The sequence below is a fragment of the Manis javanica genome, chromosome 2, assembly GCF_040802235.1.
Source record: "Manis javanica isolate MJ-LG chromosome 2, MJ_LKY, whole genome shotgun sequence".
Taxonomy (NCBI): Eukaryota; Metazoa; Chordata; class Mammalia; order Pholidota; family Manidae; genus Manis; species Manis javanica.
Window position 1 is genome coordinate 119,941,690 of NC_133157.1, and position 14,320 is coordinate 119,956,009.

General features: G+C 37.4%; 1 protein-coding gene and 1 long non-coding RNA gene across 6 annotated transcripts in view; one reads left to right on the plus strand and one right to left on the minus strand.

Moving 5' to 3' along the window:
• Positions 1-14,320, plus strand: part of ITGA8 (integrin subunit alpha 8) — a 163,510-nt gene that overhangs the window by 19,996 nt on the left and 129,194 nt on the right. For all 4 annotated transcript variants that reach the window (XM_073229249.1, XM_073229247.1, XM_073229248.1 and 1 more), the window contains exons 3-4: positions 4,706-4,806; positions 7,579-7,702. In XM_073229249.1, coding sequence (XP_073085350.1) covers positions 4,706-4,806; positions 7,579-7,702 — 225 coding nt within the window. The remainder of the gene's footprint in view (positions 1-4,705; positions 4,807-7,578; positions 7,703-14,320) is intronic.
• LOC140847849 (uncharacterized) overlaps positions 1-14,320 on the minus strand; it is a 239,589-nt gene that overhangs the window by 18,628 nt on the left and 206,641 nt on the right. The gene's annotated exons all lie outside the window — the stretch shown is intronic.

Here is a 14,320-nt window from a genome sequence, read left to right on the forward strand (position 1 = left end):
TGTCATAATGAGTGCAACCTTTGGGAGGGCCGCCCCTAGTAAGGATGGGGAGAAGTAGTGCTTGTGCCGAGGGACGTGTGTCTACACTCATGTGGTGGTGGAGGCAGCACCACCACTGCTGGCCTCACTGAATCTGGCCCATGGCCTAAGCCTAAGGCTACTCCTACTGCCAGCCAGAGCCTAGTCACAACTACGGAAAGGAGCACAGGTCTGGTACATCTTGATAGAGAAGCAACTGGCCACCACTGTGTACCACACCTTGCTGGCTATGGAGCCCATCACTAGAAAAGCTCTGACCAAAGTAATAACCACCTATCCAATTGCAGGGTGGGTGAGAGACTGGACCCAAAGGCCACAGAGTGGCTTGGCACAGACTACCATATATCATGGGACTGGCCATTTGCCTTTGGCATCCCCACGGAATGATGAAGCAGATGCATTGGCCTAAGTGCACGGGATAAAAGGAAAACCTGCCTCTGATGTGGCCCAATGGCTATGTCAGCATTTGTTGCACATTGGGCAAAAGACAATGTGGGCTGTAGCTCATCAGTTGGGCTTGCCATTGACTTCTGAATAAGTCAGCTGAGCCTGGAAGGAGTGCCCTGCATGTTGTGCAGATCACAAAACCACCAAGAGGGGCCTCGAGTGTCTCTTTGCAGCCTATGGCCAGTCGCCAGTGATCAAGAGTGATCAAGGCACCCACTTTATTGGACATCCATTGCAAGGATGGGTGCAGCAATTAGGAATAAAATGGACGTGGCCCTGGACATTTTGACACATGGACCTGCAATGGCTGGCTCTTCTGGCACCTTGGGGAAAGGCCTGGAAGCTAGCCTCATGTGTAGTCCTGGAATAACAGCAAAATGGCCCCCTACAATCATGGTTATTTGCTTCTACAGTCTTGTGCCCTGGATGCACCCCCTGGCTGCAGCTGCTGTGTGATGGCTAGAACGGACGAGCTTTGAACTTAATCTGCATGGGACTTTGAACCTAGCCGAATTCTCTGGCTTGAGAATTATCATGATTGTGTTGCTGTTACCAAGAAAAAATTGCTTAAAGAGAGGCTTGACTTTGTCTAATGTTTAGTAAAACTTTTGTGAGCAATCTAGCATAGTTGTTAGGAATGAGTAAACAAGTATAGAAACATATTTTGTGCTTAGTGAGAGATTGTGCTGTAAAGTACATTTACTTAATCTGCATAGGCTGAATCCTCTGCCTTGAGGATTATCAAGATTTTATTGCTATTGCTATTGTATGTTATTAGATTGGTTGGAAGAGGGGGAATGAGTAAACTGTAAGGTGAGATTTCTGGAGGGGTGGCCTGTGGGTAAAATTGTAGTATTTCCAGAATATCTCGCTTGGCTTTAGTACATCTGCACATCAATAGGCATCCAGAGGTGCAAAGTATGGCTTTAGTGCATTTGCATCATTCCTCAGGGGTGGAGAGAAGTTCATCTCCATATCAATGGGTAATTACTGGGCAAGCAGGGCTTATCTGTACCTGAGAGGTGAGGGGAGGGCCAGTTTTACTTCTGCTGGAGCAGGAAAGAAAGATGGCCTCAGACTGCAGTTTGTTAGCAATAAACAGATTTTAAACTTTATTTCTCCCTTTGATCTCAGTTTTTAGAGGTATTTTACTCTGGAATTTCCTTTCTCTGGACTTACAATCCCTTCTTTGATAATCATTTCACCTGTATTTTTATATATTAATTTTGTTAATGGTATTCTGTCACATAAAACCTTAAATTACATTGTCACTGTAAAACTTTCTCCCTGCTTCTGGCTTTGCTTCCTTTATATTTTGTGATACTCCACGGAGAGAATTGCTTAGGTAGCTAATGGTCTCCACCATCTCCCAGAACCACTGGCCTGCCAAGAGTTCTCTGAGGTCGACCACAACTTGGAGGGTAACAAGTGCCTCCCTTCTGCTCCAGGATGCGTGGTCCTACCCTAAGTGCTTTGTCCCAGGCCATCAGTGCATCAGTGGACGTTTGGTCAGAAAATAGAAACTGCTTTGAGTGTTAGAACTGTTAAGGAATTTCATACAGAGATTGAAAGGCTTACACAGCCTTGGAAAGACTGCAGATGTGAAGGTCAGTAACATCATTACCTGCAGATCAAGAAATCTGGAAGCTCAGGACTTGATCTCAGCTGCCTTGAAGCACCAGAAAGGGTAATTGTCAAAGGATACTTGAAGGCCGCAGGAAGAACATCACATCTGTTGTGGCTGATGCCCATGTGCGTGCCTGCAGCCACCACCAGAAAATAATGACTTCCCCATCCCCTCTTTCCAAATGTCTCATGAGCCTCATTCAAACAGAATCTTAGTTGTAATATTCCAGGCTGTCAGTCCTTTGCCATATAGAGAGCTTGGAAGGGCAGAAACTGTGCCAAGTATTTACCTGATACATACTAAGATATTACCTGGGGGTTGTTTTCAGTAAAGTTCAGATGGAATTAAATCAAAATCATTTTCCATGCATTGAAGGTTTACTGAGCACCAAAACGTAAGAGATAGCACTAAGCCCTGTGTTGGGTAACTTGGCATTAAAAAATCTTGTTCAGAAAAAGAGGTTGGGAAAGGTCATTTTCACAATCAACCCAAATATATTTTACTTATATGAAATAATAATACTAGGTTTAAAGTCAAAGAACTTATAAAAATAATAAACGGAATTTTTAAAAGGTGATTTGTCTATCTCAAAAGTCAGGGAAAGAGCGATACACTAAATCAACATGCATCTCTGTACAGAGAGACCTGGGAAACTGAAATTCTTTTCTATTGTAACCCTTGGGTTGGGTATGGAATTAGTGCAGTCCAGTCGCTTATCTTCCTGGTCCAGAAGAAATCTGTTGTGGAAAATAACCCACAGTTTAAACTTTTAATCAAGTTATTACAGAGTTCAACCTTATGGTAGCAGCAAAGATGCCTCAGGAATTAAAAAGGAAGCATCCTGTCATTTTCTCTAGCAAACCAAGGCCAGTTTGGAACTGGCTTCTGTCTTTTGCCATAATCCATGTCCTTCCTCACAGCAGCCTAGTTTTCATTAAGTCCTTTTGGGATCTCCTTTAAATATACTTGAATTTTTGAGGTGCTGGTCTTCTCTTCATGGCTTTTTAGTACTTTAGAAATCTCAGTATCACTGCAGTACTTTCTCCCTGTGCTTAATCAAAGTCACATTGACAATCTTGTGAGGTGTTACTAACTTCATTGCTGAGCATCACAAATCACTAATAACAGCACACTATACTTGTGTGTCTGAGGTTCTTTCTAACCCTTGGACTTAGGTTGAGTTTGCAGGTTTATAATTAAGAGATATTTTTAAAGGGTATGGACCTTCAGTTTTATTGCTACAAGATTTTTGTAGTATACAACTTCTCAGCTTAGAAATGCACTTTCACATCACTTATCTTGTGTGATCTTTATGACTTTGATCACCTGTGAAAGAGGAACAGGGGAGGGTATTCTCAGCCTCTTTTTACAGAAGAAATCAAAACTCCAAAAGAGAAGTGCATTGCCCAAGGTCACCCACCTAATGGTGAAAAGATCCTCGTCTCTGAGTTTTGCAATCACCCAAAGTGTCTTGATGCAAATAGAAATGCTTTTATTTCCATTTTTAATGCTGTAATCTTTAAGATTCTTGGCCAGTTTTGCATATTTTGAGTAAGGATTTCCAGAAACTCGATTTTTTAAAAAGCCCCCAATCATCAAAAGCATAAAATTTTTAAGAAGGAAATCATGATTTTCCCCAAACCTGTCAAAATGTAAATTTTAGGTTAAGATTGCATATATATAATTTGTTCTTTTTTAAAAAGTCTGTAGTCATATGTAAACTCAATTGTTAATTACATGCATATTTTGGCCTCGCTTCATAGGTATTAAAAGTTCATTTTGCAATATATTTATTATAGAGTCAAACAAGAAAAGTAAAATGCATACCAAAGAAAGCACACACACAAATAAGATACCCTAGGACAAATGTCTTTCAAACTTCATCAGCTGTTACTGATGAAGCTCCAGTTAGAACCATAGAGATACAACTGAGTGGAAAGTACATTGACTGGGAATCAAGAGTGAAAGAAAAGATACCTTCTTTTTATTAAGATCTTAAGTGTGTTATAATTGGGTTGAATTTGTACCCAGATGGCCCCCCTCATGCTGACATCTGTGAAGTGTACACAAAACTGTGAAAAGGTGTTATTTTCTGTGGCTGTGTGGACATGTTACTCAGTTAAAAACCAAGGCCTTGGTGTCCTTCAGGCCAATTCCTGCTAACCCTTGCTGAGAAAACTTGTGTTTCCCGAAGCAGGGAGAGTCCCATGTGTTTCACTATGGGAAAAGATTCAGAATTCTTTAGAGAATGTTTGGTCTTCAATGTGATACAAATCAAATTACAAAAGCATGGATTTAAAAAAATAGAGGGAGACAAAATTATAGACTGTCAGAGTCCACATCAAGTTTACAGTAATCTTCAAAAATGTCATAAAAAATGCTTCTCTTAAGTTGTGAAATGTCATGTTCATGTATGTATTTTTGTTAATTGGTATTTTCCTAAATAAAAAGTCTAGCATAGATTTAAGCAAAGAGAAACTCCCTTGTGTATGCAAATTGTCTTTCAAGTATTTTTATTGAAAATTCATTATTACATATTTTAATGACTGCTGAGATTTATAGATTTTTAATAATTCATGTCCTCCTTGTCAGACAACAGAAAGATCAGAGTTAATGGAACCAAGGAACCTATAGAGTTTAAATCAAATCAGTGGTTTGGAGCAACAGTGAGAGCGCACAAGGGGAAAGTCGTGGTGAGTGTGGGGCATGGGCTTGGAATAATATGTAAACAGAACGGTTTTAAAACTCATATTTATGAAGTTCCTTTGACGTGAGAACATATCAGATTTTCAAAGATAAGCTACAAAATTCTAAAAAAATAAATTTAGTGCTTAGAATTAGTCCACTGTAGTGTCTAACGCTATAGGAAATAAAGTTTGTTTGTCAGAAGTTGGTTAGATATTTTCAAATATTTCAAAAACAACTAAGGTAGAAAAATAAAAGCTAAATCTTATAGATGTAATTATTTTATTAAGATTGAAGTAAAGGGCTGATTAAAAATGGACCAGAGAAATAGGACAACTAATATCAGGATTCTTTAAAAGTTCATCTACCATGGTGTTATTCAACCTTTTTAGAACTAAAAGAAAATTTTAAAATGTAACTACTACATTCAGTTATCTGAGTACATTGATACTTTTTAAAGTAAAAATTTTCACTCTCAAGTAGGTATCTTTCAGCTTTAAAATGCTCTGACTTTATGATTCTATTATTGTTCTGAGCAATGACAGATGTCTAGTTATTGATAAATAAATAAGTGTATCAAGCTGATCTGAAAATTTTTTTGTTGTGGAAATTTTTTAACTGGTGGCTTTGATTTCCTTACAACAATAAAACAATAACTTTGGCTATTAGGTTTGTTTAAAGCTGCTTGAATTATGATTTAGTAAGAAGTAACTGAAGGAAATGTCTTGCTTTATTTGGTCTGTGGTTAACCCCCAAAGAGACCTTGACATAAAACAGGTAATATATAAAATGTAGATAGTTGTCTCTAGTTACAAATTCAGAATTTACAATATGTTCTCTACAGAACTGTATTTACATTAATATAGTTTTCATATTCCAGAATTGCTAAAAACTTTTTAATTCTTTATTGGGGTATGACTTATGAATTACTATTAAAAAGCTATTTGTATCTAATAATTATTTGAAGTTAAAAAAATCTGTAGTGTACTATATAGATTTTTAAGTCTTGGTAATTTATCTGTAACATGTAACTGTGTATATATTCAATTTTTGTAGAAGCCTTCAGAATCACTGAAAATAAAATAATCCACCATGTTCATAATAAAATGGATAATTTGAGGGCATGCTTGCATTTTCAAAATTATGTGATAGGAAATACAGGATAGTATAAAGTATATTTTAAGTGAATTTTTTCTTTGAGCACTGAAATTTAGCAGAATAAAGAATTAAATTCTACCCTGGTGACAATTATTAGAATTGCAAAATGCAATGAACAGAAGATCATTTTGAATATCCAGGAATCATGTGTGTATATATTAAGTTGGGGTCAAAGCCCCAAATAAAACAGTGTTGTTTCACATTAGTGTGAAATTGAGAAGATATTAAAAAGGAAAACTTTTCAGAGCAGACAGCAGGCAAACACTGGAAGGAATTTTCATGGCATTTAAATGTCCTATGGTGATAGGGCAGGTGAGGCCCATTCGCGTGATACCAAGTGCACACTGCACAGTGAGCACTTTCAGTGCCAACCTCTTCTTGCCTCTCACCACTCATGCCCACGTATTAACCATAAAACCGGCCACTTCACTAAGAGGGCTAATGTAAGGGAACTTACATGTGTTAAAGGGCCATTAGGTATTGGCCAAGACCTCACACATAGAGACACAAAACCAGAGCATATAAATTGTAGATCATCCTTCGTGCTTGAGAATATGTTACCTTTACTAAAAGTAATCACACACATTGGACTGATTACCAAAGACACATTTGGAATCATTAAAGGACTTTAAAATATGGATCTGCCTTCACTTTCCTGGCATTGTTTTAAGTGTGATGTTATCAAAGAGGAGAAAGGCTGATGGTTCCTATCTAAGAATCTGTTATTCTGTATCCTTAAAAACGAGTGCTCAAATAATCAGGTCAAACATATTTATGGAGGATTTGAGCTAGCAAAACTGAAATCAAAAAGGTACCTATGCTTTCTACACATTTATTTTTATTGCCTCTCTCATCCCTAGCAAAGTTAATATTATTTAATTTTCTTAATGAGGACTTGGTATCCTTTCAGATATCATACCCTCGTTGGAATCCAAACTCCTGGGGAAGTAACCATAGAATTTCATGCAAGAATCATGTTTTTCTTACTGTTATTTAAGTTCATTTTTGTTTTTCCATGAATAAAGATGATTAAATGAAAAATAAAACCCAGAACACTGTGATAAGGGAGTAGCATGTCCAAATGAAAGTTATTGTTTAAAAAGTGTACAAGATATACCTTCAGTAATAAACTGGGAAAATTCATAAAACAGGTTTGCAAACTTGTCTGCATTCTTTCATTTAGAAGTAATTTTTTAAAGCAATGATTAGACAAAGAAAGGAACTAGTTCTCATTTTGAGACATAACGCTGATTCATTCACTTTTTAATTGATTATTTGCTGTTATGTAAGTCCAATTCTTTAAAAAAAGAAAATACGAGTTCTTTGCTTTTAGGAAATATTTATTTTTCCCAGGTTATACTTATTTTATTTAAAATCCTGGGTGGGTAAAAAATTATTCTTTTGTCATCTTTAATTTATTGTGATTCTACAATGCATTACTGTTGAAAAATTGGCTATGGATATTGCATTAACTCTGACTACTGACGTACTCATGACCAATTAAATCACCTAATAATTTAACATAGTTTGTTAGATTTATGTACATTAATCAACAAGTCATATCAAATCATAGTATGAGGAAACTACCTAAAAAAATATCTATTGTCTTTGATGTTTCATAGGCCTGTGCTCCTTTATATCACTGGAGGACTCTTAAACCAACACCAGAAAAGGACCCTGTTGGCACTTGCTATGTAGCAATTCAGAATTTCAGTGCATATGCTGAGTACTCTCCTTGTCGAAACAGTAAGTTATTTTTATTCTCTGAAACTGAAATTTAGCTCAGGAGCTTCTCTGTTGTAGATAGAGCAAGTCATGTCAAAACAGCACTGATAAGGAAAAAGAGATGGGGTAAAGGTTATTAACAGCCTTACAAGATGTCTTTCTGTGACATGAGGGCCAATACATGGAATTCTGCTGAACCTTATCCATGGTTTAGAAAATTTCTGTTTTTAGATGTACTGCAATAGAATGACTTGTTTCCTTACTTAAGCCTTAAACTCAGTTGCTATTCAAAATTTACACTATCTAAAGAAGGCTGCCCACCCACTTTACTTATTAATCACAGGAATGATGTTAGCATGCTGGATCAGAAGGCACATTAGAAGTCAGCTTTCCGTCCAGCCTGTGTTTTCAGTGGCCATTGCTTTCTTCAGCAGCTATGGACTCAGACTGTCTGCATAATACACTTTCTTCCTTTAGGTGTTTAATCCCCATTTTTCAAGGGACTCTGTACACTTAAGAGTCCAAGTCTCATCTAGCAGTTCAAGGCATCTTCCAGTGAAGCATCCTGTAAAGCAAGTCAGCGACTGACATCTTTGGGGCAGTGCTGTTTAATCACTTCATCTTGGGCAATGCCCAGAGGCTTGGGACAGAATTCTTGATTGACTGATTTACTCAGAGTCCTTTTAAAAACTGTCAGTTTCTATGTGTCATGAGGATCATTGGGATTTGTCAGGAAGCAACCAATGGATACTCATTCTTACTCTTGATAATTCACAAGGCCACATCAAGGAAAAAAATGTCATTAGAAAAAAGCATTCTAGTAACTGATTTCAGGATATTGATTATTAAAGACTCAATCCCAAATTAGATGCCCAAAACTGTAAGCAAATTTTCCCCACATCATGGAATATTTTTTAAATTCAAGATTAATTTAGGCAAGGTAGTGAGCAAATATAGAAATAAAACAGTGAAGATAAAGAACTTATCAGTGATATTAGAAGGTTAATAAAGAGGTCACTGATATTAGCAATCTAAAGGGCTGGGAGAGGAACAGCCAACTCAGATGGTTTTCAGTGAAGGTTTTGGTGAGGAAAAGTTTGTGACTTTCTGTTAAAAGTACTGAAATATTATCAGCCACTGCCTCATAGCATGATAAATGTCACCTGAATGAATAGTGTGTGAATATAGGATTTAGTTCAAATAGATTTAATACAGGGTTTCCTTGCTGATAATGAGATTCAACTATTTTTTTTTAATTTTATTTTGGTATCATTAATCTATAATTACATGAAGGACATTATGTTCCCTAGGCTCCTCCCCTCACTAAGTTCCCCCCGCATACCTACCTGTTCACAGTCACTGTCCATCAACATAGTAAGATGCTATAAAATCACTACTTGTCTTCTCTGTGTTGCACAGCCCTCCCTGTGCCCCCCACCACACTACATATGTTAATCGTAATGCCCCCTTTCTTTATTCCCACCCTTATCCCTCCCTTCCCACCCATCCTCACCAGTCCCTTTCCCTTTGGTAACTGTTAGTCCATTCTTGGGTTCTGTGCTTCTGCTGCTGTTTTGTTCCTTCAGTTTTCTTTTGTTCTTATACTCCACATATGAGTGAAATCATTTGGTACTTGTCTTTCTCCGCCTGGCTTATTTCACTGAGCATAATACCCTCTAGCTCCATCCATGTTGTTGCGAATGGTAGGATCTGTTTTTTTCTTATAGCTGAGTAATATTCCATTGTGTATATGTACCACATCTTCTTTATCCATTCATCTACTGATGGACATTTAGGTTGCTTCCATATCTTGGCTATTGTAAATAGTGCAGCGATAAACATAGGGATGCATCTGTCTTTTTCAAACTGGAGTGCTGCATTCTTAGGGTAAATTCCTAGAAGTGGAATTCCTGGGTCAAATGGTATTTCTATTTTGAGCATTTTGAGGAACCTCCATACTGCTTTCCACAATAGTTGAACTAATTTACATTCCCACCAGCAGTGTAGGAGGGTTTCCCTTTCTCCACAACCTCGCCAACATTTGTTGTTGTTTGTCTTTTGGATGGTAGCCATCCTTACTGGCATGAGATGATATCTCATTGTGGTTTTAATTTGCATTTCTCTGATGACAAGCGATGTAGAGCATCTTTTCATGTGTCTGTTGGCCATCTGAATTTCTTCTTTAGAGAACTGTCTATTCAGCTCCTCTGCCCATTTTTTAATTGGATTATTTGCTTTTTGTTTCTTGAGGTGTGAGAGCACTTTATATATTTTGGATGTCAATCCTTAGTCAGATCAGTCATTTATGAATATATTCTCCCATACTGTAGGATACCTTTTTGTTCTATTGATGGTGTCCTTTGCTGTACAGAAGCTTTTCAGCTTGATATAGTCCCATTTGTTCATTTTTGCTTTTGTTTCCCTTGCCCAGGGAGATATGTTCAAGAAAAGGTCACTCATGTTTATGTCTAAGAAATTTTTGCCTATGTTTTTTTCTAAGAGTTTTATGGTTTCATGACTTACATTCAAGTCTTTGATCCATTTCAAATTTACTTTTGTGTATAGGGTTAGACAGTGATCCAGTTTCATTCTCTTACATGTAGCTGTCCAGTTTTGCCAGCACCATCTGTTGCAGAGACTGTCATTTCCCCATTGTATGTCCATGGCCCCTTTATTGAATATTAGTTGACCATATATGTTTGGGTTAATATTTGGAGCCTCTATTCTGTTCCATTGGTCTGTGGCTCTGTTCTTGTGCCAGTACCAAATTGTCTTCATTACTGTGGCTTTGTAGTAGAGCTTGAAATTGGGGAGTGAGATCACCTCCCACTTTATTCTTCTTCTCAGGATTGCTTTCACTATTCAGGGTCTTTGGTGTTTCCATATGAATTTTTGAACTATTTGTTCCAGTTCATTGAAGAATGCTGTTGGTAATTTGATAGGGATTTCATCGAATCTGTATATTGCTTTGGGCAGGATGGCCATTTTGATGATATTAATTCTTCCTAGCCAGGAGCATGGGATGAGTTTCCATTTGTTAGTGACCTCTTTAATTTCTCTTAAGAGTGTCTTATAGTTTTCAGAGTATAGGTCTTTTACTTCCTTGGTTAGGTTTATTCCTAGGTATTTTATTCTTTTTGATGCAATTGTGAATGGAATTGTCTTCCTGATTTCTCTTTCTATTAGTTTATTGTTAGTGTATAGGAAGCCACAGATTTCTGTGTGTTAATTTTGTATCCTGTAACTTTGCTGAATTCCCATATTAGTTCTAGTAGTTTCGGAGTGGAGTCTTTAGGGTTTTTTATGTACAATATTATGTCATCTGCAAATAGTGACAGTTTAACTTCTTCTTTACCAATCTGGATTCCTTGTATTTCTTTGTTTTGTCTAATTGCCGTGGCTAAGACTTCCAGTACTATGTTGAATAACAGTGGGGAGAGTGGGCATCCCTGTCTTGTTCCTGATCACAGAGGAAAAGCTTTCAGCTTCTCGCTGTTCAGTATGATGTTGGCTGTGGGTTTATCATATATGGCCTTTATTATGCTGAGGTACTTGCCCTCTATACCCATTTTGTTGAGAGTTTTAATCATGAATGGATGTTGAATTTTGTTGAATGCTTTTTCGACATCTATGGAGATGACCATGTGGTTTTTGTCCTTCTTTTTGTTGATGTGGTGGATGATGTTGATGGATTTTTCGAATGTTGTACCATCCTTGCATCCCTGGGATGAATCCCACTTGTTCATGGTGTATGATCCTTTTGATGTATTTTTGAATTCGGTTTGCTAATATTTTGTAGAGTATTTTTGCGTCTACGTTTATCCGGGATATTGGTCTGTAGTTTTCTTTTTTGGTGGGGTCTTTGCATGGTTTTGGTATTAGGGTGATGTTGGCTTCATAGAATGAGTTTGGGAGTATTCCTTCCTCTTCTATTTTTTGGAAAACTTTAAGGAGAATGGGTATTATGTCTTCCCTGTATGTCTGATAAAATTCTGAGGTAAATCCATCTGGCCCGGGGGTTTTGTTCTTTGGTAGTTTTTTGATTACCGCTTCAATTTTGTTGCTGGTAATTGGTCTGTTTAGATTTTCTGTTTCTTTCTGGGTCAGTCTTGGAAGGTTGTATTTTTCTAGGACGTTGTCCATTTATCCTAGGTTTCCCTGCTTATTAGCATATAGATTTTCATAGTACTCTCTAATTATTCATTGTATTTCTGTGGGGTCCGTTGTGATTTTTCCTTTCTCGTTTCTGATTCTATTGATGTGTGTTGACTCTCTTTTTCTCTTAATAAGTCTGGCTAGAGGCTTATCTATTTTGTTTATTTTCTCGAAGAAACAGCTCTTGGTTTCATTGATTTTTGCTATTGTTTTATTCTTCTCAATTTTATTCATTGCTTCTCTGATCTTTATTATGTGTCTCCTTCTACTAACCTTAGGCCTCATTTGTTCTTCTGTTTCCAATTTTGATAATTGTGACATTAGACCATTCATTTGGGATTGTTCTTCCTTCTTTAAATATGCCTGGATTGCTATATACTTTCCTCTTAAGACTGCTTTTGCTGTATCCCACAGTAGTTGGGGCTTTGTGTTGTTGTCATTTGTTTCCATATATTGCTGGATCTCCATTTTGATTTGGTCATTGATCCATTGATTATTTAGGAGCATGTTGTTAATCCTCCATGTGTTTATGAGCGTTTTTGTTTTCTTTGTACAATTTATTTATAGTTTTATGCCTTTGTGGTCTGAAAAGTTGGTTGGTAGGATTTCAATCTTTTTGAATTTACTGAGGCTCTTTTTGTGGCCTAGTATGTGGTCTATTCTGGAGAATGTTCAATGTGCACTTGAGAAGAATGTGTATCCTGTTGCTTTTGGATGTAGAGTTCTGTAGATGTCTATTAGGTCCATCTGTTCTAGTTTGTTGTTCAGTGCCTCTGTGTCCTTACTTATTTTCTGTCTGGTGGATCTGTCCTTTGGAGTGAATGGTGTGTTGAAGTCTCCCAGAATGTATGCATTGCATTCTATTTCCTCCTTTAATTCTGTTAGTATTTTTTTCACATATGTTGGTGCTCCTGTATTGGGTGCATATATATTTATAATGGTTATATCCTCTTGTTGGACTGAGCCCTTTATCATTACGTAATGTCCTTCTTTATCTTTTGTTACTTTCTTTATTTTGAAGTCTATTTTGTCTGATACTAGTATTGCAACACCTGCTTTTTTCTCTCTGTTGTTTGCATGAAATATCTTTTTCCATCCCTTGACTTTAAGTCTGTGCATGTCTTTGGATTTGAGGTGAGTCCCTTGTAAGCAGCATATGGATGGATCTTGCTTTTTTATCCATTCTATTGCTCTGTATCTTTTGATTGGTGCATTCAGTCCAATTACATTTAGGGTGATTATTGAAAGGTATGTACTTATTGCCATTACAGGCTTTAAGTTTGTGGTTACCAAAGGTGCAAGGTTAGCTTCTTTACTATCTTACTGTCTAACTTAACTCGCTTGTTGAGCTATTATAAACACGGTCTGATGATTCTTTATTTCTCTCCCTTCTTATTCCTCCTCGTCCATTCTTCATATTTTGGGTGTTTTGTTCTGTGCTCTTTTTAGGAGTGCTCCCATCTACAGCAGTCTCTGTAAGATGCCCTGTAGAGGTGGTTTGTGGGAGGCAAATTCCCCCAACTTTTGCTTGTCTGGGAATTTTTTAATTCCTCCTTCATATTTAAATGATAATCATGCTGGATACAGTATTCTTGGTTTGAGGCCCTTCTGTTTCATTGCATTAAGTATATTATGCCATTCTCTTCTGGCCTGTAAGATTTCTGTTGAGAGGTCTGATGATAGCCTGATGGGTTTTCCTTTGTAGGTGACCTTTTTTTTCTCTCTGGCTGCCTTTACTACTCTGTCCTTGTCTTTGATCTTTGCCATTTTAATTATTATGTGTCTTGGTGTTGCCCTCCTTGGATCCCTTGTCATGGGACTTCTGTGTACCTCTGTGGTCTGAGAGGCCATTTCCTCCCCTAGTTTGGGGAAGTTTTCAGCAATTATTTCTTCAAAGACACTTTCTATCCCTTTTTCTCTCTCTTCTTCTTCTGGTACCCCTATAATGCAGATATTGTTCCATTTCTATTGGTCACACCGTTCTCTTAATATTCTTTCATTCTTGGAGATACCTTTATCTCTCTCTGCATCAGCTTCTCTGCATTCCTGTTCTCTGTTTTCTAGTCCATTAATGGTCTCTTGCATCTCGTCCATTCTGCTTTGAAGTCCTTTCAGAGATTGTTTTATTTCTGTATTCTCCCTTCTTAATTCTTGCATATTTCTCTGCAAGTCCATCAGCATGGTTATGACTTTTGTTTTGAATTCTTTTTCAGGAAGATTGGTTAAATCTATCTCCGCAGGTTCCTTCTCAGGGGAAGATGTAGAAGATGTCGAAGATGTCTGGGTTAGTCTTGTCTGGATCAAATTTTTTTGCCTTTTCATGTTGTTAGGTTCAGTGGTATGCCATTGACTCATCTGTCAGCTGGGAGAGCCAAGACTTTTTCCACTTGCTCCTGGCCTTTCTTTACTGGGACAACTGCAACCCCTAGTGGCTTGTGTTGGGCAATTGCGTGTAGGCTGGGTCTCTGTATCTTGCTGGCTGGT